Here is a 23,536-nt window from a genome sequence, read left to right as displayed (position 1 = left end):
GAATATAGTCAATCATATTGTATAACTATGTATGGTGTCAGATGGGTATTAGATTTATCAGGGTGATCTCTTTGTAAGGTATATACAGTAAATAATCACTGTGTTGTACTTCTGAAACTGATATAATATTGTACGTCAACTGTGATTGAAAATAAAAAATTATTTTAAACTTACCAGTTTACACTTATCCCAATTTTTTAAGTCACTTGATAATTCCAACTCTGGATGAAAGAACAAGATAACCGCTGTCAGGATGTCACGTATTAGTTTTGTGTTTGGTTCCAGCTCCTGGGACTGGCTGTCTGGTGGAGATTCGGGCTCTGCTAGAGGATCATAGTCATAGAGTAGCAATGTGACAAAGTTCATGGAGGTCAGCAGTCGGAAGCTTTCCTGCAGCTCTTGCAGCATGATTCGGAAGAAGAGAACTCCAGCCCGCTGGACTTCTCCTACATTTTCAATCTCTGGGAAAACAGAATGACATCCCACATGGTCGTTCAATGCATACGTTACTTTTTCACAGGATTCGGAGCATAATATAGTAAACTTTTTTTTTCCAGGAAAAAGAAGACCATACCCTATGGTTTTAAACAATCTTAGTTTCTCTAGTCATGAAATCAAAAGGCAGAGATGAAATTACACCTGGGGAAGCTCATAGGGGGAGGCATTGAGAAAAGGTGAAAACTCGTGATTTGGAGTTAGACCTTAGTTTGAATACCTACTCTCCCCCTTATTAGTTCTGTTGTCTCTCTAAACCTTATCCTTTTCTGTGAGAGTGGGGCTGATCGCTACGTGCCTGGTGAGCTGTGTGAATTCAATGAGATGATATATGTAAAAGTGCTTAGTCTCAGGCCATACACATAACGACACTCGAAAGACATGAATTTTCTTCTTTCTTTTTTCTTCTTATCCCACCCTATGTAATGGCTGGAAAACTTTCAGCTTAAGTACACATGTGTTAACTCTTCTAATTCTATTCACTTCCTTCCAGGTGGCCAAAGGTTTCCATGCTTTCTTCTTCCCTCCCTTCTGCCCAAATTGGTTTTGTGCTAAGAGTAGCCTAGTGGGTTACAAGGACCAAGGTCTGGTTTTGGCTCTGCCCCTAGCTTGCTATTGGACACTTACTTTGATGGGTATTAGCTTCTTTATCTGTAAAATGATATATTTGATGAGTTGATGCTAGTGGAATTACTATGTGGTTTTCTCCACAGAGGCCAAAAAAACATCTGAACTCTTGTGCACATAAATATAATGGAAAGAACACCCAAACTAGTGCAAATCCAGCTTTCACCACTTGTTAACTGTGTGATTTGGTGCAAGTTGTTTGTTTCTTGTAACTTTACTTTCCTCACCTAGAATATGAGGCACCATCATTCACTTCATAGAGTTATGGTAAATACTAATTGAAATAACATATTTAATGTGCTTGATACATATGGGGCATTTAATAAATGCAAGTTCTGTGTTGCCTTTAGGAGTCCTTTCAGTTCTAAAACCATGTGATTTTAGCAAAAAAAAAAGGGGGGGGATTCCTTACCCTTTACTCTAAATTACAGACCATATTCATCAGCCCAAGACTGCATGAAGGAATATCTTTCATGTGGAAAATCTGTATATTGCAATAACTCATTTTAAAAAACGCATCCTTCATTGCATTGTCTGTGATTTCCCCCAAAACTTACTAAATCCATAAACCCAGACTGTTGCCATAGTCACAATACCTAAGACATGGGTTTTCTTTATTTCTCCAGATAATTCGCCCAGGATTTCATAGCAGGCAGCTTGGATCACCTTCATCATTTTCTGTAGATCTTTAAATTCTCGATACAACAGCATCCTACTTCTGCCAATGTTAAAATCGAGAGCTCCCAAAGCCTCTCCTGTTCTCTCACGAAGTGGAATTACCATGTGATTTTCTCCACAGACAGAGGCCAAAACAACTTCAGAACTGTCCGTACACTTAAAGAGGAAATTTCTGAAAACAAAACAAAATAAGCGTAAGGATATAAAACATCAGCCTGTTTATACCCAAACATATTGAATCCCTCTCCTTGGTGCCTACTGCACTCCAACCCGTCAGCTCTTGTAGCTGTTTCACCTGCCTGGACCACCCCATCCCTTGGTTTCACAGAGCTCCTTCCCTCAGCTCATCTCCTCATAGAGAAGCCTTCCCTGACCACGCAAATCTAAAGTAGCAGCAACGCTAGTCATGTTCCGTTATGATACTCTGCTTTATTGTCTCCACCATCCTTATACTTAGATAAAGGAATTCGATTGTTCAACTTTTTTGTTTACATGTTGTTCGGTAAGTGTTGGTTGGATGCCTGAAGGAAGGATGAGTGTGGTAGGTTCTCTAGAAGCAGAGCCTGAGACAGGGATGCTTATGCAAATAATCTATTGAGGGAGCGCTCTCAGGAGACACCTGTAAGGGTCTGAGGAAAACCGGATAGGAAAGGGGGAAAAGCTTCACAAGAATGTGATTTCTGGTGAAGTCTCTCTCAGCCTGATCCCAAGGGGGAGCTTGGAAGGCAGGCTGTACCAAAATCTGCTCCCCCTTGAGGCAAGGAAGAGGTCTGTTGTCAGTCATTGTTCCAAGTTGCTCTGGGTGTGTGTGGTGAGGGTGTTTACATAATCCAGGCATCTCATGGTGAGGGGTTCCCATCTCTCACGGGCACTCCTCCAGAGAAAGTGACAGTGTGAGTCATTAGCAGCAGTGCCTGCAGCAGCTGGCAAAAGGTATATGGGGCATCTGGGCAGGGCATCCACAGCGTCTGCTTCAGTGAGGGACCTGAGATTTTCACAGAAATGTGGTGGCTGTTACTTTTCCTAGTGAGGTATAGACACATCTCTTTTTATCTCTTTCCCTTGTCCCCATCTACATTGATATTGAGAGGTCACTCCTTTGGGGTATCTGTAAACAAGTTGGTGCTTTGCATAGCCTCAAAAAGCACATTTTTAGTTCATAATATCAATCCTACAATGACCTGTAAGATTATGTCTTTCTTTTGCTACTCCCGTCCCTCCCTGCAGCTCAGCCACCGCTTTGTGTCTTTAGGATAACCACAGTAATGATGCATCATGATTAACTTTCCAGGCATGATGATAAAGCTGATTGGTCAACGGAGTTCCTCAAAATGCACCCGCTCTAAGGCACACACAGGAATCCAAGGTTATGCGTCTGGGTGTTACAAGGAATCCCGTAAAACTCTTGACCAGCACAGGGAATAACTATGTGGAAAAGAGCTTAAAACCGAATGAACATTCCAGTATGAGGCCACACTAAAATATAATTAACACAGATACCTAAATATCACATTAGCCTACAGTCTGAGATAGGTTATTGCCTACTCAACTACACTGGCCCCCTAAGAAGCAGTCACCCCTTTTACAACAGGCATGTTCTCAGTTAAGATGTTTTGCATCTGTCCACAGTCTAAGTGTTTCTTGTATTCTGCAGGTGAGAGGCATTCAAAGTAACCTAGAACCAGGTACTCATTAAAGACAATGTTCTCTGACGCCTCCCTCTTTTATCCAGTCTACCTTCTTTGAATAAAATATACTTGTTCACAACCCAGCTAACCTTAAGGTGAGGAGCTCTGATAAGTGATGTGGATGCATTTGTCATAATCATGGTGGGATTTTGTTGAATTCCATGTTTACAAGAAAATCATAGATAATAAAACACTATCATGCTTAAAAATATGCATTTTTAATGTAACATACCAGTGAAGTATGTTTTTAAAAGGACTTGCGGAAAAAAGGAGTTAATATGACCCATGCAGACAGGAGTTTTCCTCTAAAGCACAATGAGAATGCGAATCAGTGTATGCTAATAAGAGGCGAAAGCTGTGTCTTCAGATCCATCACACAGGGAGGAGATGTCTTCTGGCAGTCAAACAAAACAGACATGAAGATGTATCCCCCTTCGATACATGATTGGATAAAGAAGATGTGGTATATATGCACAGTGGAATACTACTCTGCCCTAAGAAAAGATGAAATAGTGCCATTCGCGACAACGTAGATGGATCTTGAGATTATTATGCTAAGCAAAATAAGTCAGACAGAAAAAGTTGAGAACCATATGACTTCACTGATATGTGGGATATAACACTGAAAACAACAAAGGAACAAGACAGCAAACAAAGAAACAAAAACTCATAGACACAGACAACAGTTTAGTGGTTACCAGAGGGTAAGGGAGAAGGGGGGTGATAGATGAGGGTAAAGGGGATCAAATATATGGTGGTGGAAGGAGAACTGACTCTGGGTGGTGAACACACAATGTGATATATACATGATGCATTACAGAATTGTACACTTGAAACCTATGTAACTTTACTAACCATTATCCAATAAATAAATTTTAAAAATGATGCATCTCATACCTGAAGATGCATGTCTTCCTGAAGATGGTAGGGGGATTTTTGTGGATTTCTGTTAGACCCAGGGGCCCTGTAACCATCATATTGCGTAAAACATAGTCTGAGCCCTTGAAAAGAGGAAGAGGTTTCATTACAGATAATAATTAGACTTCATATTCTCATTAAAGCTTTTAGGAACAGATAAATAGGGAAAAAAATTAGAAGAGTTTAGATGACCTCTAGCTTTAAGTACACTGACATTTTACTTGTTCAGTGCCATCAAATTGTAGAAGAAATTGTGAAGGAATGAGGTGTTCCACAAGAGAAAAATTTCAAAACACAAGAAAATTCTTTTAAATGCACAAACTTATTTTTTATAGTTGTGATAAAATAGTGTGTTTATATATATTTTTTATATAAAAAGTGCACTGTAGGACACTTGGAAAATACAGAAAAGCTCCCTCCCCTACCCCCAGAATAAGGACAATAAAAAATATTTTCCAGTGAGGTCTTTGTCTTCATTACTTCACCAGAATTGTTCTTGTCAAGGTTACTAGTGACTATCTCATTGTCAGATCCCTAATCCTCATCTTCCTCTACCTCTTGGCCGCATTGGACACAATGAACAGTTCCTTTCTTGATGTATTTTCTTCCCTTGGCTTTTGGGACACCATTCTCCCCTGGTTCTCTCACTAAGCACTCCTCTCATTCCCTTTGCTTCTTTTTTGTCTCCCTCACCTCTAAGAGGTTTTCAAACTGTAGGTCATAACCTACATATGGGTTATAAAAATATTTTAATGTCTTTCTTAACAGCTTTATTGAGGTATAACTGATATACAAAAATGCACATATTTAATGTCTACAATTTGATGAGTTTGGACTAATGAGTCCTGGTCAACTTTTTTTTTTTTTTTTGGTGGAGACTAGTTTGTTTATAAGAAAGTAATATTAACATTCTGTAAAATACACTAAACTGTAGGAAAGACAAATTCACTTGGGAGAAGCAAAGAGGGTTTTTTATGTTCTCTTTAAGAGAATTCTTTGATTAAAAGGGAAACTGTGATAATAGGATCCACAGGGCTACGTGATGGATGGTGCTTGGAAGAACAACTGCTTTGTAATGTGAAACTTTCCCTTGCCCCTCTACACTCCATGACCTCAAGTGTTCTACCAAACTCCTTAGATGAAATGTTTTCAACAGAATCTTTGCAGCAAACTGTAAAGATTATCCTGCATTGGCAGTTGGGCTTCTAGATTCTTTCCTAATTTATTTCTTCCATAGTTTGTTGTTAGGTGTTATGCCTACTAGGCTGCTATGCTTTTTTTAGAATCTTGCTGCGACTGTGTTTCTAGGTTTAAATCTTCAGCTAAAACCAAACAATTCCTCTCCTGTTTTCCCCATAAAATTGTGTAACTTGATCACTTCTGCTGTTAGACCAGAAGCATAATATAAAAAATAAGGGGCTTATAATAATATGCCTGAAAATAAGTTTGTTTTTCATTTACTTTTACTGGGACCAAGAAATTATAAATTCAGCAAGTGCCTCAGCAATTATTTGTTAGTGAGATAACGACTTTGAGTTAAAATTTCCTAGGAAACCATTTAGAGAAAGAGAGGCCATTATTTTTTCCTCCATTTTCTTCTGCTACTGGTTTATTATATTTTTCTCTTTACCTTTCCAATAGCTATCCATTCTCACCTTTCTCATTACACATTATTTATCTTTAGTATTTATCCCATTTTGTCTTTTTCTCATTTGACAAACATTTTTTAAAAGAATGAAATAAAATAGAAAATATCACATGTAGTAAAAGTAGATAGTATTTTGTTTTGGGAAACACCTGATGTGTGTGTGTGTGTGTGTGTGTGTGTGTGTGTGTGTGTGCGTGTGCGCGCGCGCGCGTGTGTAAGGGGCCAGGATATAAAATGTTTTTCATACTGTAAGTCATGGTCAGTAGAATTTTGAGCCACAATGATTCCAAACACTTGAAATGTCTCTGGGCTCAGACCTCAGATTTTTTTTTTTTATCTTCACTTATTACCTTGGTCATCCCATCCAGTCTCATGTTTTTTGTTTAGTTTTTGGTTATTTTGGTAAAATATACATAGCATAATAGTATCATTTTAATTATTCATAAGTGTATGATTCGTAGCATTAAATACATTCACAATGTTGTGTAACTCAGTCCCATGGTTTTAAGTACCATTTATTCACTAGCCTGGATTTCTGCCCAAACACTAAGTTCATATATACAACTGCCTCTTTAGTAACCTCCACTTAGATATATAACAAACATTTCAAATTACAGTTAAAAAAATATTTTTCAATTTAGTAGTTATCTTTTATTTAACTTTGTATATATTTCATTATGAGAATAATTGAGCTTTTCTGCCATGTTATTAACTATTTGCATGAGTTTTATTTTGTTTTATTTTTAGTTTTTTTAGTGGACTTGGCCTTTGCTTATTCTTCTTTTGGAATTTTAAAAATCTCATTGATTTGTGTACAGCAGTGTTAACCCTTTGTCAGGTATGTGGCAATTTCCACCCCAGTTTGTCAAAAGCAATTTATGTTTTCTATAACTTTGGTGCAAAAACGTTTTACTTTTTTATATAGTCAGTGTATCAACCTTGCCTTAAGTGTTTCAACTTTCATATAGGCTTAGCTATCCTTCCCCAGACAAGGTTATAAATTCCCTGTAATCCTTGCCAGTGATTGTAAACTCCACACCCTGGCTAATCTATAGCTCAGGATAGATTGAAAAGGGTTTTCTTTCTTGGGTTTTCCAAATTGGAACAGGAAGGAAAGATTATTTTCCAGTTACTAAGCATCTGGCTTGCCTTGTGGAGCAAGACCCATCTATCTATAGCCAGAAGGACAAAGCCAAAGTGTAGAGGGAAGCAAACCTGAAACTGGGGAGAGAAAGAACATGAGAGAGCCCTGATGGTGTTAAATCCCTGGACCTGGTCATCCTAGACGCCAGTTTGACTCCTGCCTTTTCTTCATTTTGGTCACATGAGTCGATCAATTCCTCCTTTTGACTACAGAAGTTTGAGATGGAATTCTGTCACTCTCAACCAAGGATCTTGAGTTGGGGCCATGAGAAATATGTCCCTTGTTAGGCTAATAGCTAACTAAATATGGTTTTAAAATATCAGCAAGACGATAACATCTAGGAGCTCTGTTACCCTGGGAAAGTCGAACACTGCCCAGCCTTGCCTACCTTCTCTGGACTAGGCTCAATGAAGTACGTGGTGATGGTGGTAATGCCTGGAGCGATGTCATAGAGCCAGCTGATGCCAGTGATCACCACATGCAGGATGTGCTCCCGGCTGTGGACATAGTGATAGGCAGTGCTAAAGGCGTTGGAAACACCCTGTAGAGACAGGAAATTTAAATCGCCATTTCTTTTTAAAATAGCCAAATAACTAGTAATGCATCAATTGGGTTATATTTTTCATTAATGATAATCTACTTTCTACAAATTATTCAAGTTCTCAAGAGACAGTGTTCCAGCTTCTACTATGAAAAAAGGACCATTGAGAAATCAAAGGTGTTAGAAGAGATCTACCATAAGAGCCACATAACTTATGTTTCCTCATAATCATCCAGAGAAAATTCATAATATGCACAATCATAGAATAATGTCAGAAGAACTAGGTAAACTTTGAAGTGAGAAAAAATGCTGAAAAGCCAAGAACTAATGCCAGCCTTGGGCAGGTGAGTAGGAGCTGCCCTGATCTGATGCAATATTAATAATGCCTGCATCTTTATGTGGCTACTGTCATCAGATCAGCAGTACAGAATGTACTGGATTCCAAAACCTGCAACATGCTAGATTACAGTCTTCTTAAAGGCATAAAGAGAGCCTGTTCCAAAGAGAAGGAATGGGAAGTCCTTAGAACCCATCTTGTTGGTCTTGTTGTCAAGAAACTCTAGGGCCAGCCCAGTGGCGCGTTGGTTAAGAGCTGGCTTGGGACAACAGCTCTGAGCAACAGGGCCCCAGTTCGGATCCCACATGAGGGCCAGTAACACTGCCCTCTACAGCTGAGATGGTGAACAGCAGCTCAACCTGGGGCTGGGCTACCGTGAGTTGCAGGTGGCGGCGTAGGCTGCAGCCCCTGCTGCAGTGGACTGCCATAAGCTACCATGTGGCCGGCAGCCGCATGAGCGGCCGGCAGCCGTTGTGAGCTGCCAAGAGCCGCCGTAATCGGCCATCCAGAGGCCGGCGACTGATCTGTCTCACCCGGGAAGAGCGCAATGTTGATACCAACATGGGCCAGTGTCTTCCACAACTAGACTAAAAAACAAAAAGACAGAAACTTGTCTGTTCCCCTTTCCCTGATTCCCCAGCACTGTACCCCTCCCCCAATTCCCCAATAAAATCTTTAAAAAAAAAAAAAAAAGAAAAGAAACTCTAGGAACCACACATTCTTCAAAATTATATACATTTTATAATAGGACCCAAGGCATCTAAGGGTAACACAGGAGCCTTTACCTCCAGAGGCTAGGGAATCAACTTATAATTCATTTTTGACATGTTCTCTAACAAGTCTATGCATAGTTAACTTCATACTCCTCTGTTTTGCTTCATTCTTATGTTAGATGAGAATGAAACTTATTGTTTAAAAAATGTCCAGAGAAAATGATTCTACCATTTTCCACAGTTATACATGCAGTAAGTGGGAAAAGAGATTTTAAAATGATGGTAAATAAACATCAAGAGCCAGGGGCTTACAGGGGAACAAACGATAAAAGCATAGCAAGTTCCTGATTGCAGCTACATCCCAGTCCATTGCCTCCATAAAGGCTTTCAATCTTCCTTCACTGCAATTTCTCTTTACAAAATTAAATGTAAATGCTTATAGAAAGGATCCAGTTATTTTATGGTCTTAAAAATGACTATTCTTTTTTTTTGTGATCTAATTTGAAAACATGAATACTCAAGAAACATTTAAGCTTTTTCCTTCATTCTTCATCCTCAAAAATTGTAACACTAATATCAAGAGTATGGGAATGCATATCATATTTAGCACCATTTGTGGAAAGAGCAAAGGATTTCTAGGTACCACTTTATTGAGGATTTTTGCATCTATGTTCATTAGGGATATCGGCCTGTAGTTTTCTTTTTTTGTAATATCTTTGTCTGACTTTGGGATCAGAGTAATAGTGGCCTCATAAAATGTGCTAGGGAGCCTTCCCTCCTTCTGTATTTTTTGGAATAGTTTGAGGAGAATAGGTATTAATTCTTTTTTGAATGTTTTGTAAAATTCGCCTGTGAAGCCAGCTGGTCCAGGACTTTTGTTTGTTGGAAGCTTGTTGATTACTGACTCAATTTCTTTGGTAGTAATCAGTCTGTTCAGAGTTTTTGTTTCTTTTTGGTTCAGACTTGGTAGATTGCAAGCTTCTAGAAATTTATCCATTTCTTCCAGATTGTCAAATTTGTTGGCATATAGCTGCTCGTAGTATTTTCTCACAATTTCCTGTATTTCTGTGGGATCTGTTGTCACTTCCCCTCTTTCATTTCTGATTTTATTAATTTGGGTCGTCTCTCTCTTTTTCTTGGTGAGTCTGGCTAAGGGTTTGTCGATTTTGTTTATCTTTTCAAAAAACCAGCTCTAGGTTTCATTGATCTTTTGTATTGTTTTTTTGGTCTCTAGGTACCACTTTAATGAAACATAAATATGTCCTTTCTAAAAGTTCATTCTGTGCGTATGTGGGTCTCAGCAGTCTAATAGTTGGATTTTGGTTCTACAGCATACACTTCTGTTTCTATGATTAATGCAATGGGACACATATTCACAATATTCCCTAAGAGTTTGAGGCATAATGTGCAACTGAGGCTGAGAGTCCTTCCATGTGTAATGGGGAACCTCTCCAAAGATGGACACGTACACACAGGGAACTGAAACCAGTATGATGACACTGTCTATCTACATAGCTCTACCTTCACTTGGTTTCATGTTTTGCTTTTTAAAAAGTATAGAAGGAGAGGCCATCCTACCATTGCTATTGAAGAATTTTTCTATGACTTACCTGATAGAACCTCATCTCATGAGGTAAGAAGATGTTTATTTTATCGGGATCTCTTAGTGTGTCAACAGCCATGACCCCAAAGATCCTCATATGTGCATCCTGAAGAGGCAGAGCCAGGAATGATCCATTTTGATCAGTCTCCTGGCGGGAATGGTTCCAGAAGAAAATGTTCCCATGGTGTTGAACTTGGGGGACGTGGATCAGTGTCCCTTCATCCACTACTGTAAAACTGAGGAATAGGAATGTGAAGATGGGAGAAAGGCACAGGAGGGGCTTTAGATTAACCCATGCAGAAAACGAAACCAAGTCTCCATTCATATCATTGGCATTATACGTCAGAGAAGGGAACTCATAAAATGACCAGTTTGACTTGAGAAAAAATTAAAAAATAAGCTTAGGCCATAACTGAGAAAACAGGATGCAGGAGACATAGCTTATAGAGCAGGCAGAAATAATTGATACTGTGAAGCAGGGTCCCTACATGGCAAATCAATGCCTAAGGTGAGCTCTAGAAATGATCAGGTGAAATCATCTAAGACTGGAAACCCATCACCTCCCACTCAGACCATTACTGGTCTGAGGCAATTTCTCGTGTGGACAGCTAACTAGGATTTCAATGCTAGTTTACTTTAGAAAGGGAATTATTCTTGAGAAGGGTGAAACCAACCTTTTCAAGAAATTCTTACCTGATTCCCTTCATGTCCCTGTAGAGCACTCTGTTCAGTACGAATGGAGCATCATCTAAAGTACAAGCTACATTCCTCAGTAGAACTGTCCCTCTATCAGGCAGTAGGACGTTTTCTTCTAAGAGGGAAATGTGAGCACTGATCTTCTTATTTCCATGGGCTTGAGCATCCTATGGCAAAATGTTTTGCACCATGTATTTGCCAATAGCTATTCTCTTAATCACATCTCCTTGATTAGCCAGTTTGTGCATCTGACCCCAATAATTTCGTTTTCATGGATAAATGATGCAGATTACCATTCATGGGCAGTGAGGAGAAGGTTGACACCACAGCTCTTCCCCAAACCTGAGTGATAGTCAGTGGAATGGGTTTACTTTATACCAACTAGACGGGTTTACTAAAAAAAAAAAAAAATCTCTCAAAATCTACTCAAAATTAGAGGTTTAAAACTTGGATCTCTTTGAACTATAGTCATCTTATCTGGGCTTCAGTTAAAAGTATTTTAGAGAGGTAGGGCAAGGAGCTGGCTTCATTTCTCTCATATTTCTTAATCACCTTCTATGATATGAATGTGGGAAAAAATGCTCTCATTTTTTCTTAACATAGTTTAGCTATGACATTTGATTTATGTCATTTTAGGAAAGGATTTCTTGGGGCCCCAGATTGCAGACTTGTTATTTCTAATTGAAATAACTGCAAATCCTCTGTACCTAAAATATTATGTTATTAAAAATATTATGTGTTAACACATATATCAAACATGTCCACAAATTGGAGACACTTTCCTTGATATTAGCCTCCTCTTTTTATGTTTGGGATTGCTTTTCATGCCTTTTCTCTTCTGCCTTTCTTCCTCTTTTTACTCTAAAAGATCTATAAAGAAACTAAGAAAAATGTGCTGAGATTTCTCTTAGGGTACTGTGGATCTCTGAAGCAAGTTGGAGTAATAACCTCTTTTTTTTTTATTGGTTTCCAGTTCCTGATCACATCATTTCAAATTGCATTGGAAACCTCAGCCATTCAGGAGATGATTCAAATAACCAAGTGTTGCTACTTAGCTGAGCTGAATGACACAGTTTCCCTCGGTCAAGGGAATCTGTGATATATGATGAGGCGTGATTGAAAAATATGGTGACTGTTTAGATTAAAAAATTTACTATAGTAAGACACGTTGCCATTAATCCCCCTCAAAATACTCCCCTTCACTTCAAACACACTTATCCCATCATTCTTGCCACTTTCTGAAGCAGTTCTGGAAGTCCTCTTTTGTGTCTTTACTTCATCCTCCAGCATGACAATGCTCCTTGTCACACATTGCTTCTCATACAGCAATTTCCGTCAAATAAAAACATTACAGCGTGTCCTCATCCACTTTATTCACTGGATCTGGTACTCTATGACTTCTGGCTCTTCCTCAAAGTAAAAATCACTATGAAAGGTAAACATTTTGAATCGATTCAGGACATCAAGGCAGCCACGACAGCGCAACTAAAGACACTCACAAAAGAGGACTTCCAGAACTGCTTCAGAAAGTGGCAAGAACGATGGGATAATTGTGTTCGAAGGAAGGGGGAGTATTTTAAGGGGTGTTAATTGCAATGTGTCTTTTACTGTAGTAAATTTTTTTAAATTTAAGCATTCACTATATGTTTTGATCACACCTCCTACATAGAAGATAGCCGTGCTGTTTCTGCCTGGGGGCATCAGCAAGCTGGGAGTCTCCGAAGGGATGACAAAGCTGTGGGCCCATCAGAGTCATGTGTTTTAAGTGACAGGATTCTATAATAGCCTCAGCTTGTCTCTAGGCAGTGCTAGGAAATATCGTGTGATGTTGGATTCTACTTTATAATGACTTTATAATTTAAGTAGTTCCTGTTTAAACTGACTCCGAAAACCTCATGCAAGCGAAATGTAGCTTGAACTGCTTGCAATATCCGCCTATTGTCTGTTCTAGGCTTATTTGACCCTCAACACAAATAAAATTAGAAATTCCAAGACATAGTTCTGTCTAATATACCTGTTATCTCTGCTTCTACTTTGCCAACCTGCAGTCTTTCCAGTTGCTTCTTTCCTAGGCTTTGAGTCATTGTAGTTTATTGGAATGAATAAAACACCCACAGCTGTACCCAGCAAATTTTAAGAGAATTTAGCATGCTCCTCTCTCTTGCAACCATTGAACATCACCTACAGTAAGGAAAGTTTTCCTCTTAGATATCGTTTTAGAAAATGTACCTGTGTGAGGGCTTTAAAGGTCTCAGTGTACACTGGCTCCAGGGACACCCCACTTGTCTCTGCAGCATGTTGAATTTGGTGCAGCCATTTCCGTCTGACATGGTTCCTCAGTTCCTCAACATGGCTCCTTTCCAAAGCAGTCATTAGAAACTCCACAACGCCTTCCAGAACATGATCTTCATTGCCTCTGAGTTCAGATACGACCAATTCTATGTATTTCTGAAACTGTTTTGAGGACAACCTCACTTCATGGCCAGGGCGTGGCTTTGGAAACTGGATGTGTAGTTTAGCTAAAAGACATAAACACAAAACCAAGAATAACCCAAAGCTCATTTATCTGTGGGGGGAAATTTTCATTCTCCTTTTACAGCAAACTGAAGCCCCTGACAACTGTTCCCCATGGAAACCAGGTATAGCAAAGGCATCTCTAAGCCCAACGGAGCATCTTACTGTGTGACTTCCTATGCTAGACTCCTATGTCATCTTCTCTGTTTTTGTTTTGTTTTTAAATTTTTTTTTGAATGAAGTGTAATTTATTGATTTTTCGTCTTAAATTTTTTTTTTTGGGGGGGGAACAGCCATAGTGATTGACTATGCATTGCTTTCATGCTACAATGGCATAGTCGACTCTTTTAAGGAGGGTGCAGCTCACAGTGGCCCATGGGGGGATCGAACCGGCATGGTGTTATCAGCACCATGCTCTAACCAACTGAGCTAACCGGTGACCCCGTTTTGTTTTTCTGTTTTTTTTTTTTAAAGATTTTATTGGGGAATTGGAGGGGAACGGTGTTGGGGAATGGGGGGAGGAAACCAGACAAGTTGTCCTTCAATCTTCTTTATGGAGGGCGCCAGTCGCCATCTGGCTTCCCGTCAGCAGCTTGTGACGTCTAAGCTCAAGGTGCTGTGTTCAATCTTAGTTATGGATGGGCGTAGCCCACCATTGAACAGGCAATCTTGTTATCCAGCTGAGCCATCCTGCCACCTGTTGGCTGCTCAGCAACAGCTCAGCTCAGGCACAGTGTCACTGGCCCATGTGGGAATCGAACTGGTGGCCCTGTCGCTCAGAGCTCGTGCTCTTAAGCCAACTCTTAACCAACTAAGCCACTCAGCCGGCCCCCATTTTGTTTTTTTAATTCTACCACTTAGGTGAAAACCCAAGTGTCAACTTTGATTCCTCCCTGCATTTTACCTTCTATAACCAATAGTCCATTTAATTCTATCCTGTTATTCTTTGACAATGTATTTCCATTCCTACTTCCATCATTCCAAACCAGTACTAATCACTTTATAACTGAACTACCAATAGTAAGGCTCAATACATATACATTTATAAAATTAAATTAAAACACAATTTGCATTATACAAGTCCCTGGTTCAAAGTATATTTGGATCTAGTCAATTCTCCAATAATATTTGCCCATAATATCATTTAGGAATTAGTTGCTCCAACATCCCCATCTATTCATGGTCCCTGATCATGCTTTGCATGTTTCTGCATCCACATCTCCCTTTTATGTTTTTATAGCACAGTCATGAATCTACTACCAAACCTGAACATGACCAGTAACTTATGTCTTCCTCTATGTCTCTGCTGTTGTTAAACTCCCTGCTTCTCTACAGCCCTTCCCAATATCCTAAAATTTTGCTTTTGCTTTATCTTTCCCTTCCTTTACTTTCTCAATAGTGTTATTGTGTGTGTGTGTGTGTGTGTGTGTGTGTGTGTGTGTTTGTGTGGTTTAGTTTTGCCTGTTTTTATGCTTTAGAAGAAGGACATTATACTATAGTAGTTTCCTTGGACTTGCTTTTTTATTCAACATCATGCTACTGTATCCATCCATGTTGTTCCTGTGGCTGTGACTTACTCATTGTCACCACTATAATCCATTCTGTAAGTATACCATCATTGATGCATTTATCCTCCTGTCCATGGGCATGTAGGTTGTCTCCAATATTTTGCTCTTGTGAACAGTGCTATGAGCATTTTTGTACATGTCTCCTGGTGCACATGTGTAAGTTTCTCTGACATTTATTATAAATTAATGTCATAGAATAAGTGCCTTTCCCCTTTAAAGTTCAAAATCTCTCCTTCCTCAAGAAGGCTGCCATTGTGAGTTCTCCTTTCCCTGAAAGACAATAGCATCCATTCTCTACCATTTATTTGACAATTAACAAATACTGCCTGGTACTTTTAGTCATCTTCTATAAAAACATCTCATTTCTGGAGATGGACTTTTGTTGATATTTGCTTTTTAGCATCCACTTATCTTTCTCCTAGTACTGGAATCCCAGATTTTGCTTTGGGGAAGCTCCCACCTCAGTTTATATGTTTGAGTGAGGTTTCACTTGTGGTTCTAGAAATGAAGCATGCATCACAGGCCTAAGCCAGTCAGGACATTCTACTCCCCTAGTCAGAGAGGTTGGATTAGTCCAGACTAATGGCAGACTCTTTGCCTGAATGATTAGGTAAAGGACATTTTCCTTCTTATTCTCACTGGACTTGAGTAAACCTGTGAGTATATAGGATTGGACCCAGTCGCCAAAGGGGAAAGGCTATATGAAAATGGAGTCAACATGCAGAAGACAACAGGGCCAGAATTAAGGAGAGAGAAAGAAAAAGAAGCAGATACCTGTTCTAATGTCAATATTTGAACTCCCAAATCTATTTTTTATAGATGGAAAGAGTACACTAAATTAATGATAAAGAGTATAGTATAGCAAATATATAAACCAGTAACAGAGCCATTTATTATCATTATCACATATTATGTACTGTACATAATTGCATGTGCTATACTTTTATCCAACTGGCAGCGCAGTAGGTTTGTTTACACCAACATCTCCACACACATGTGAGTAATGCATTGTGCTATGATGTTACCATGGCTATGACATCACAGGGAGATAGTAATTTTTCAGCTCCATTATAATCTTACGGGAACATCATCGTATATGCAGTCTGTCATTGACTCAAATGTTATCATGAGGTGCATGACTGTAAGTATATTTAGAATAATGTGAGCAAGATAGACGGGAGCTACAAAAACGGGAGAAAACTAGAGTGAACCCTGTGGTATTGGATTGGACTTGGAGGTATGGGTATGAACTTATGGTTTTTAATATTAATCGATATTTACATAAATATGTATAGATGTAAATGTTTGTACACAAACACACATATTTCCTATGAGAAATGGGATCAGGGACCTAAGAGCACTGAGCATCTGTAGAACCCAGTTCTTGGCTTCTAAATACCATTTTCCACTAAAAGAAACCAAGGTTCCTTGGAGAAATGAGTGACTCCAGGGTGGGAGCAGGGAAAGTACCAGATAAACCTAAAAGATCTCATTGTGCCAGAAAGCAAGGAGGTGCTCAAATAATGATGGGTACATTTTTTAAAAGGACACAGGAAGCTGTCTGGCAGTTTCTAATAAAACTAAACATACACCTACCCTGTGGCCCAGAAATTCTTAGGCATTTTATTTAAAAGAAATGAGAACACATATCCACAAAAAAGATTTGCACAAGATTATTCATAGCATCTTTATTCATAATAGCCAAGGACTGGAAACAGTCCAAGTGTCTTTCAGTTGGAGAATGGATTAACAAACTATAGTATAAACCATAAAATGGAATACTACTCAGCAATAAAAAGAAACAAATTGTTGATACATGAAAGAACATGAAGGATCAAGAAAAAATATGCTGAGTGAAAGAAGATTTACTTAAAAGAGTACATATAAATCATTCCATTTATATGAAGTTCTAGAAGAGATAAAACTAATCTATGGTGGAAAACAATCAAAAGAGTGATTTTGGGCCAGCCGAGTGGCACGTTGGGTAAGAGTTGGCTTGGGACGCCAGCTCTGAGCAGCAGGGCCCCGGTTCAGATCCCACATTAAGGCCAGTGACGCTGCGCCCGCTACAGCTAAGATGGTGAACAACAGCTCGACCTGGAGCTGGGCTGGGGTGAGTCACTGGCCACAGCGTAGGCTGCAGTGAAGCTGCAGTGGGCAGCCATAAGCTACCATGAGCGGCTGGCAGCTGGCGTGAGCTGCTAAGAGCCACCGTGAGCGGCCGTCCAGTGGCCAGTGATGGATCTGCCTCAGCTGGGAAGAGCGCAATCATAATACCAACAAGGGCCAGTGAACCGACGTCCTCCACTGTTGCCACGCAGCTGTGCAGCCGTCTGTCCCGTCCCCCCCGCGCTTAACCCTAAACTGACCCTTTTGAGGACACTGTTCATACACCTTGAGTCTCTCTGTTTGGCTCCAAAGGATGGCTGGTTAGTCAACCACGGGTAAGATTCCTCATGGGAGGAACAACCTAAGACAGGCACGGTCGGGTGGAGGCCATTAGGAGAAATCTCAGGGCTGATGGAGGTGGGCATGAGCCCTCACTTGCCCCCCCAAAAGACTGGAGGTTTTCTACCTCTGTGGCTACATTCCTTCCCTCAACCTGCTTGGGAAGTGACCTGATGGCATGATAGTATCTGTCCTCAGCACAATAATCTTATCTTCCTGGGGTCGTTTGCATATAGGGTGTGTGAAGGCAAAGCTTCTGTCTTATCGCTGCAGGTGGACTCTCAGTAATAGCAGTTTGCAGGCATGGGTAATTTGGCTTGAGCAAGTTCTCAGGAATGAGACTCACGGACTGTGGAGAGAACCATGCTACTTCCGGGTAGGTGGGGAAATAAAAGCGGTGTATCGGCCGATTTGGGGCTCTTAGTCCATGAGACTGGAGACCCTTGGCCCCACACTCATTTAACTCTAGACTGCTGTTTCTTTTATTTCTTAACCCTTCGCCTCCCCCTCTCATTCTCCCACTGCTCATGTCGTGCAGGATGTAACACTCCACAACTAGACTGAAGAACAAAACGTCAGCAACTTGTCTGTTCCCCTTCCCTGATTCCCCAATGCTGTTCCCCTCCCCCAATTCCCCAATAAAATCTTTAAAAAGAAAAAAAAGTGATTGCCTTGGGGATTGGGTGGTAGAGATTGAATGGGAAAGGGGTGTGAAGAAACTTTTTATTCTATACCTTGATAGGGGTATGGGAGACACAGATTCTATGTTTGCCAAAACTCAGTGAAAGTACACTTAAAATTTGTGTATTTCATTGTGTGTAAATTTTGCCATATACTATAGCTGGTTAATTTATTCTCCAATTTAAAAAAATACTGTTAGCATATATTGAACTTTAATTAATTATGCATGGTGAAGTATTTAGGGAGGAGTGCATTGATGTCTTCAATTTAATTTGAAATGCATCAAAAATAAAAGAAATGGAAGGATTGAGGGCTGAACAGATGAATAGAAAATAAAAAAGTGTAGTAAAATGTTAATGGTAGAAATTTATGTTGTAGGTATATAGATACCCACTGTAAAATTCTTTCAGCTTTGATATATATATATATATATATATATGTGTGTGTGTGTGTGTGTGTGTGTGTGTGTGTGTGTGTGTTTGTGTGTTTGAAATTTTTCATAATGAAATATTGGAGGGCAGGGGTGGACACAGGAGCCAGATTGAAAAGACTCCCATGGATCAAATCTGGGACAATAGAAGCGTTAAAATAAATAATGATAGTGATGGATTATAACCTATTGAATAAAATAGGAAACCATGGATACATACTATTATAAATGAAAACACAAGTTTGACAAGAAAGGGAATGCTTATATGGTTTCAGAGTACACCCACAAAATACTTATTAATTACAAAGGGAAATAGAGTAACTTTAAAGTGTAGGGGCCTGACAGATATCATCTTATTATCATGAGATTTCTCACTTGTATGATATTCCTGCCAAAGATGAACAACCTGAATTTAATCATGAGGAAACATTAGACAAACCTAAAAGAAGAACATATTATAAACAACCTGCCTGTAATCTTCAAAAATGTCAAGGAATGGAAATCAAGGAAAGACTGGGGAGTTTGTTAGAGATTCCTTGTTCCAGAGGCAAGAAACAGCAATCGTTTTATACTAAGTACTTGTCCAGTTTTCAGTTTCTTTAAAAAACACTTTGAGTTTTACAATGAGACTTTCTCAATAAATGTCCTTAATGTTTCAGATTTCTGGGATTTGGTGACAGAAAGATTCACCAAAATGATATAATTTTAAGAGTGTTAAATGTCCTACTTAAATAGAAATTTATATATTAAAGCATATCTTATCATTTAATAGAAAATTAAAGGACATATTCAACAAATGTTAATAGCTATTCCATGGGAAGTAATGGGGAAAGAGTGATTTTATTTCATTAAATTCTACAGGTCCCTGTTCTGCAGCTTTTTATATGTGATATTTCTGCTCATAAGATTAGGCTATAATAAAAAAGGGAAATTACAAGTTAAAAGTTTCAAGTTGCCCCTTCCATATAAAACTTCCATTTTGAGGACACCAGAAGAAACATCTCTAGAAATTTCTAATTCTGTGACTTTATCCTATTTAAACCCAAATGTTTAACCTTGGACACAGAAATGGATAAGAAGGGTAGAGCAAAACAAAAAACAAATAAGAGATGTTTGAAGATTTGCCAATCTATTATTTGCTAATGTTTGAATTTAAAATTTTCTTCCTTTTTAAAGAACTAAATCTGCATTTCTTCTTCCATATGGCCTTCAGTTCAGCAATCACCTTCATAGGCCAGGTGGCTCCCAATATGTGTTCAGAGAGTCGTTTTGTATAAGCCAACCCTTGGAGAAAATAATTTGTTCTTCCTGCTTGCAGACATTTTCTTCTGGCAGCAGATTCTGCCTCCTCATTACTTTCCTCATTCTTATGTGCTGGGCTTAACCCATTAAATTTTATGCTTTCTACCTACCCCTATGATTGTACTTTAATTATATATGTTGGAACATCTTTATAGTATCATCCTCAGATTCCTTAAATTCTAGAATTCATCATGTCTAACTCCTTCATTTTATAATGAAGACACCTGTATCTACGGAGGTTTAGTAACTGGCCCTTGGTCACGTGGCCATTTAGTGAAAGATCCAGTAATGGAACCCAGCTCTCCTGACCATTGTGTAGTGTTCTTTCCTCAGTAGAACATGGTTCTTGTTATGAAATGTGCCCGTATTATAAGTGGAAACCACCTTTTAAAACTTCATTAAGTTAGGCCGGCCGAGTGGCTCAGTTGGTTAAGAGCTCACTCAAGAGTTTGAGCTCTGAGCAACGGCAGTTCGATTCCAGGCCTGAGCTGAGCAGCCGCTGAGCTGCCAACAGGTGGCAGGATGGCTCAGCTTAAAAAAAAAAACAAAAAACAAAAAAAACTTCATTAAGTAAATTCTTTTTGGATATAATCTAAGAAAGTAGTGTAGTATAACGTAAAGTTTGCAAAAGCTATAGTTAATAAAGAACACATGGCAATTGATAAACATAGGTACATTTGAAGATCAACCAATACAATGATTTTTGAAAGAGCTGATGAACTTAACTAACCCTGATAATTCTTTCCCTTGTGCACTATATGCTTTACGAATTGGAAATCTGGTATGCCAAAGTCCTAACCAGATAAATCCTTAAACCCAGTGAAGAGCAAAATCATTTATACTGGGATCTAATCCAATGAAGGAGGGAATTTATTATATTGTAATAAGAGTTTTAGTAGCTTTGGATTGGGAAGTATTGATCAGATCAGAAAAAATATTATATAGGAGAAGAAAAAGTCATTAAGGAGAATAAGTTAAGTTAGTAAATTAAGGAGGAATTTGGAAGCCAGCCAGACTTGAGAAGTGAATGAGACCTTGTAGAGAGACAGAGAGATAAAATCAGAAGAGAAAATAGGCAGAACTGTTGAATGGTTTGGATTATTAACCGCAAGATTGAGGGTAGCCAGGTACATGGAAGGAAACTATGTAGAGTTAAGGTCTTGGACAAAGCAGCCTACAACATATTCCACTCCTGATTGCTCTGACATTTTCTACATTCCCACCAGCAATGCACAAGGGTTCCAATTTCTCCAATTTCTCCTTGCCAACACCTATTTTCTAATTTAAATGCCATGCTACATAAGCCACAAAAGCAAAAATAAATAAGTGGGACAACATTAAACTAAAAAGCATCTGCACAGCAAAAGAAACAATCAACAAAATGAAAAGGCAACCTACAGAATGGGAGAAAATATTTGCAAATCATATATCTGATAAGATGTTAATAACCAAAATATATAAGGAACACATACAATTCAATAGCAAACAAATAATAATGATCTGATTAAAAATTGGGCAGAGGAACTGAATATTTTTCCAAAAAAGACATACAAATGACCAAAAAGTACATGAAAGGATGCTCAATATCACTAATCATGAAGCAAATGCAAATCAAAACCACAATGAGATATCACCTCATACCTATTAGAATGACAATGATAAAAAAGACAAGAGATAACAAGTGTTGGTGAGAATGTAGAGAAAAGGGAACACCTTGTGCACTGTTGTTGGAAATGTAAATTGGTGCGATCACTATGGAAAACAATATGGCGGTTCTTCAAAAAATTAAAAATAGAACTATATGATCCAGCAATTCCACTTCCAGGTATATACCCAAAGGAAATGAAATCATTATTTCAAAGAGATACCTGCATCCCTATACAGAATTAATCACGATAACCAAGATATGGAAATAACCTAAGTGTCATCAACAGATGAATAGATAAAGAAAATGTGATATATACTCGTGTGGACAAACAATTTTCCATAAAGGAGCCAAAAACATAAAATGGAGAAAACAAAGCCTCTTAAATGGTGCTATGAAAATTTGAAAGCCATATGCAAAAGAATGAAACTAGACTGCTATTTGTCACCATACATAAAAATTAACCCCAAATGGATAAAAGACCTAAATATAAAACCTGAAACAATAAAATACATAGAAGAAAACATAGGAACTAAACTTATGGACCTTGGTCTTAGTGAGGATTTTATGAATTTGACCTTAAAGGCAAGTGAAGTAAAAGCAAAAATAAATGAATGGGACTATATCAAATTAGAAAACTTCTGCACAGAAAAAAAAAAAACAACAAAAAAGAGGCAACCAACTGAGTGGGAGAAGATATTTGCAAACAACACCTCCAATAAGAGACTAATATCCAAACTAAATAAAGAACTCATACGACTCAACAACAAAAACAAAGAAGCCAATTAAAAAATAGGTAGAGGACCTGAATAGACACTTCTCCCAAGAAAACAGACAAACAGCCAACAGATATATGAAAAGGTGCTCAACTTCACTAGCTATTAGGGAACTGCAAATCAAAACCACAATGAAATACTACCTCACACCTGTTAGAATGGCTATGAGCAACAAGACAAGTAACAAGTGTTGGAGAGGTTGTGGAGAAAAATGAACTTTCATACACTGCTGGTAGGAATGGAAACTGGTACAGCCTCTATGGAAAACAATATGGAGGTTTCTCAAAAAATTAAGACTAGAATTACCATATGATCCCACAATCCCTCTTCTGGGTATCTACCCAAAAAGTCTGAAAACATTTATTTGTAAATATATATGTACCCCTATGTTCATTGTAGCACTATTCACAGTGGCTAAGACATGGAAACAACCAAAGTGTCCTGCGATAGATGATTGGATAAACAAGATGTGGTATATATAAACAATGGAATACTACTCAACTATAAGAAAAGAAGAAACACTGCCATTTGTGACAACATGGATGGATCTTGAAAATAACATGCTAAGGAAAATAAATCAGTCAGAAAAAAGTCAAGAACCTTATGATTTCACTTATATGTGGGATACAAAGCTGAAAACAAAAAACAACACAAACAAACAGACAAAAACTCATAGACACAGACAACAGTATAGTGGTTACCAGAGGGAAAAGGGCATGGGGTGAGGTAGAAAAGGCTAAAGGGGGTCAAATACACGGTGACAAAAAGAGATTAGACATTGGGTGGTGAACATACAATGCAATATACAGATAATGCATTATAGAATTGTACACTTGAAACCTATATAATTTTATTAACTGATGTCACCCCAATAAATTTAACAACATAAAAAAATACTTACGCAAGGTGATGGAGGTGTTATCACTACTGTGGGAATAATTTCACAATATACAAGTGTATCAAATCAACATGTTGGACACTTTAAACTTATAAAATGTTATATGTCAATTATATCTCAATAAAGCCAAAAAATTTATAACCATACTAGGAGGGGTGAGGTGGTATTTCATGGTTTTAGAATAAT

General features: G+C 38.5%; 1 protein-coding gene across 1 annotated transcript in view; it reads right to left on the bottom strand.

Annotated features, from left to right (window-relative positions):
• EFCAB5 (EF-hand calcium binding domain 5) overlaps positions 1–23,536 on the bottom strand; it is a 114,158-nt gene that overhangs the window by 17,399 nt on the left and 73,223 nt on the right. Inside the window, exons 16-22 of the mRNA XM_019650418.1 lie at positions 13,318–13,607; positions 11,086–11,255; positions 10,400–10,628; positions 7,587–7,739; positions 4,386–4,489; positions 1,719–1,972; positions 175–461 (exon numbers count right to left, since the gene is read on the bottom strand). Coding sequence (XP_019505963.1) covers positions 175–461; positions 1,719–1,972; positions 4,386–4,489; positions 7,587–7,739; positions 10,400–10,628; positions 11,086–11,255; positions 13,318–13,607 — 1,487 coding nt within the window. The remainder of the gene's footprint in view (positions 1–174; positions 462–1,718; positions 1,973–4,385; positions 4,490–7,586; positions 7,740–10,399; positions 10,629–11,085; positions 11,256–13,317; positions 13,608–23,536) is intronic.

The sequence above is a fragment of the Hipposideros armiger genome, unplaced genomic scaffold (assembly GCF_001890085.2).
Source record: "Hipposideros armiger isolate ML-2016 unplaced genomic scaffold, ASM189008v1 scaffold_141, whole genome shotgun sequence".
Classification (NCBI taxonomy): Eukaryota; Metazoa; Chordata; class Mammalia; order Chiroptera; family Hipposideridae; genus Hipposideros; species Hipposideros armiger.
Note: the sequence above shows the minus strand (reverse complement) of the source record. Positions and strands in the feature narration are given on the sequence as shown.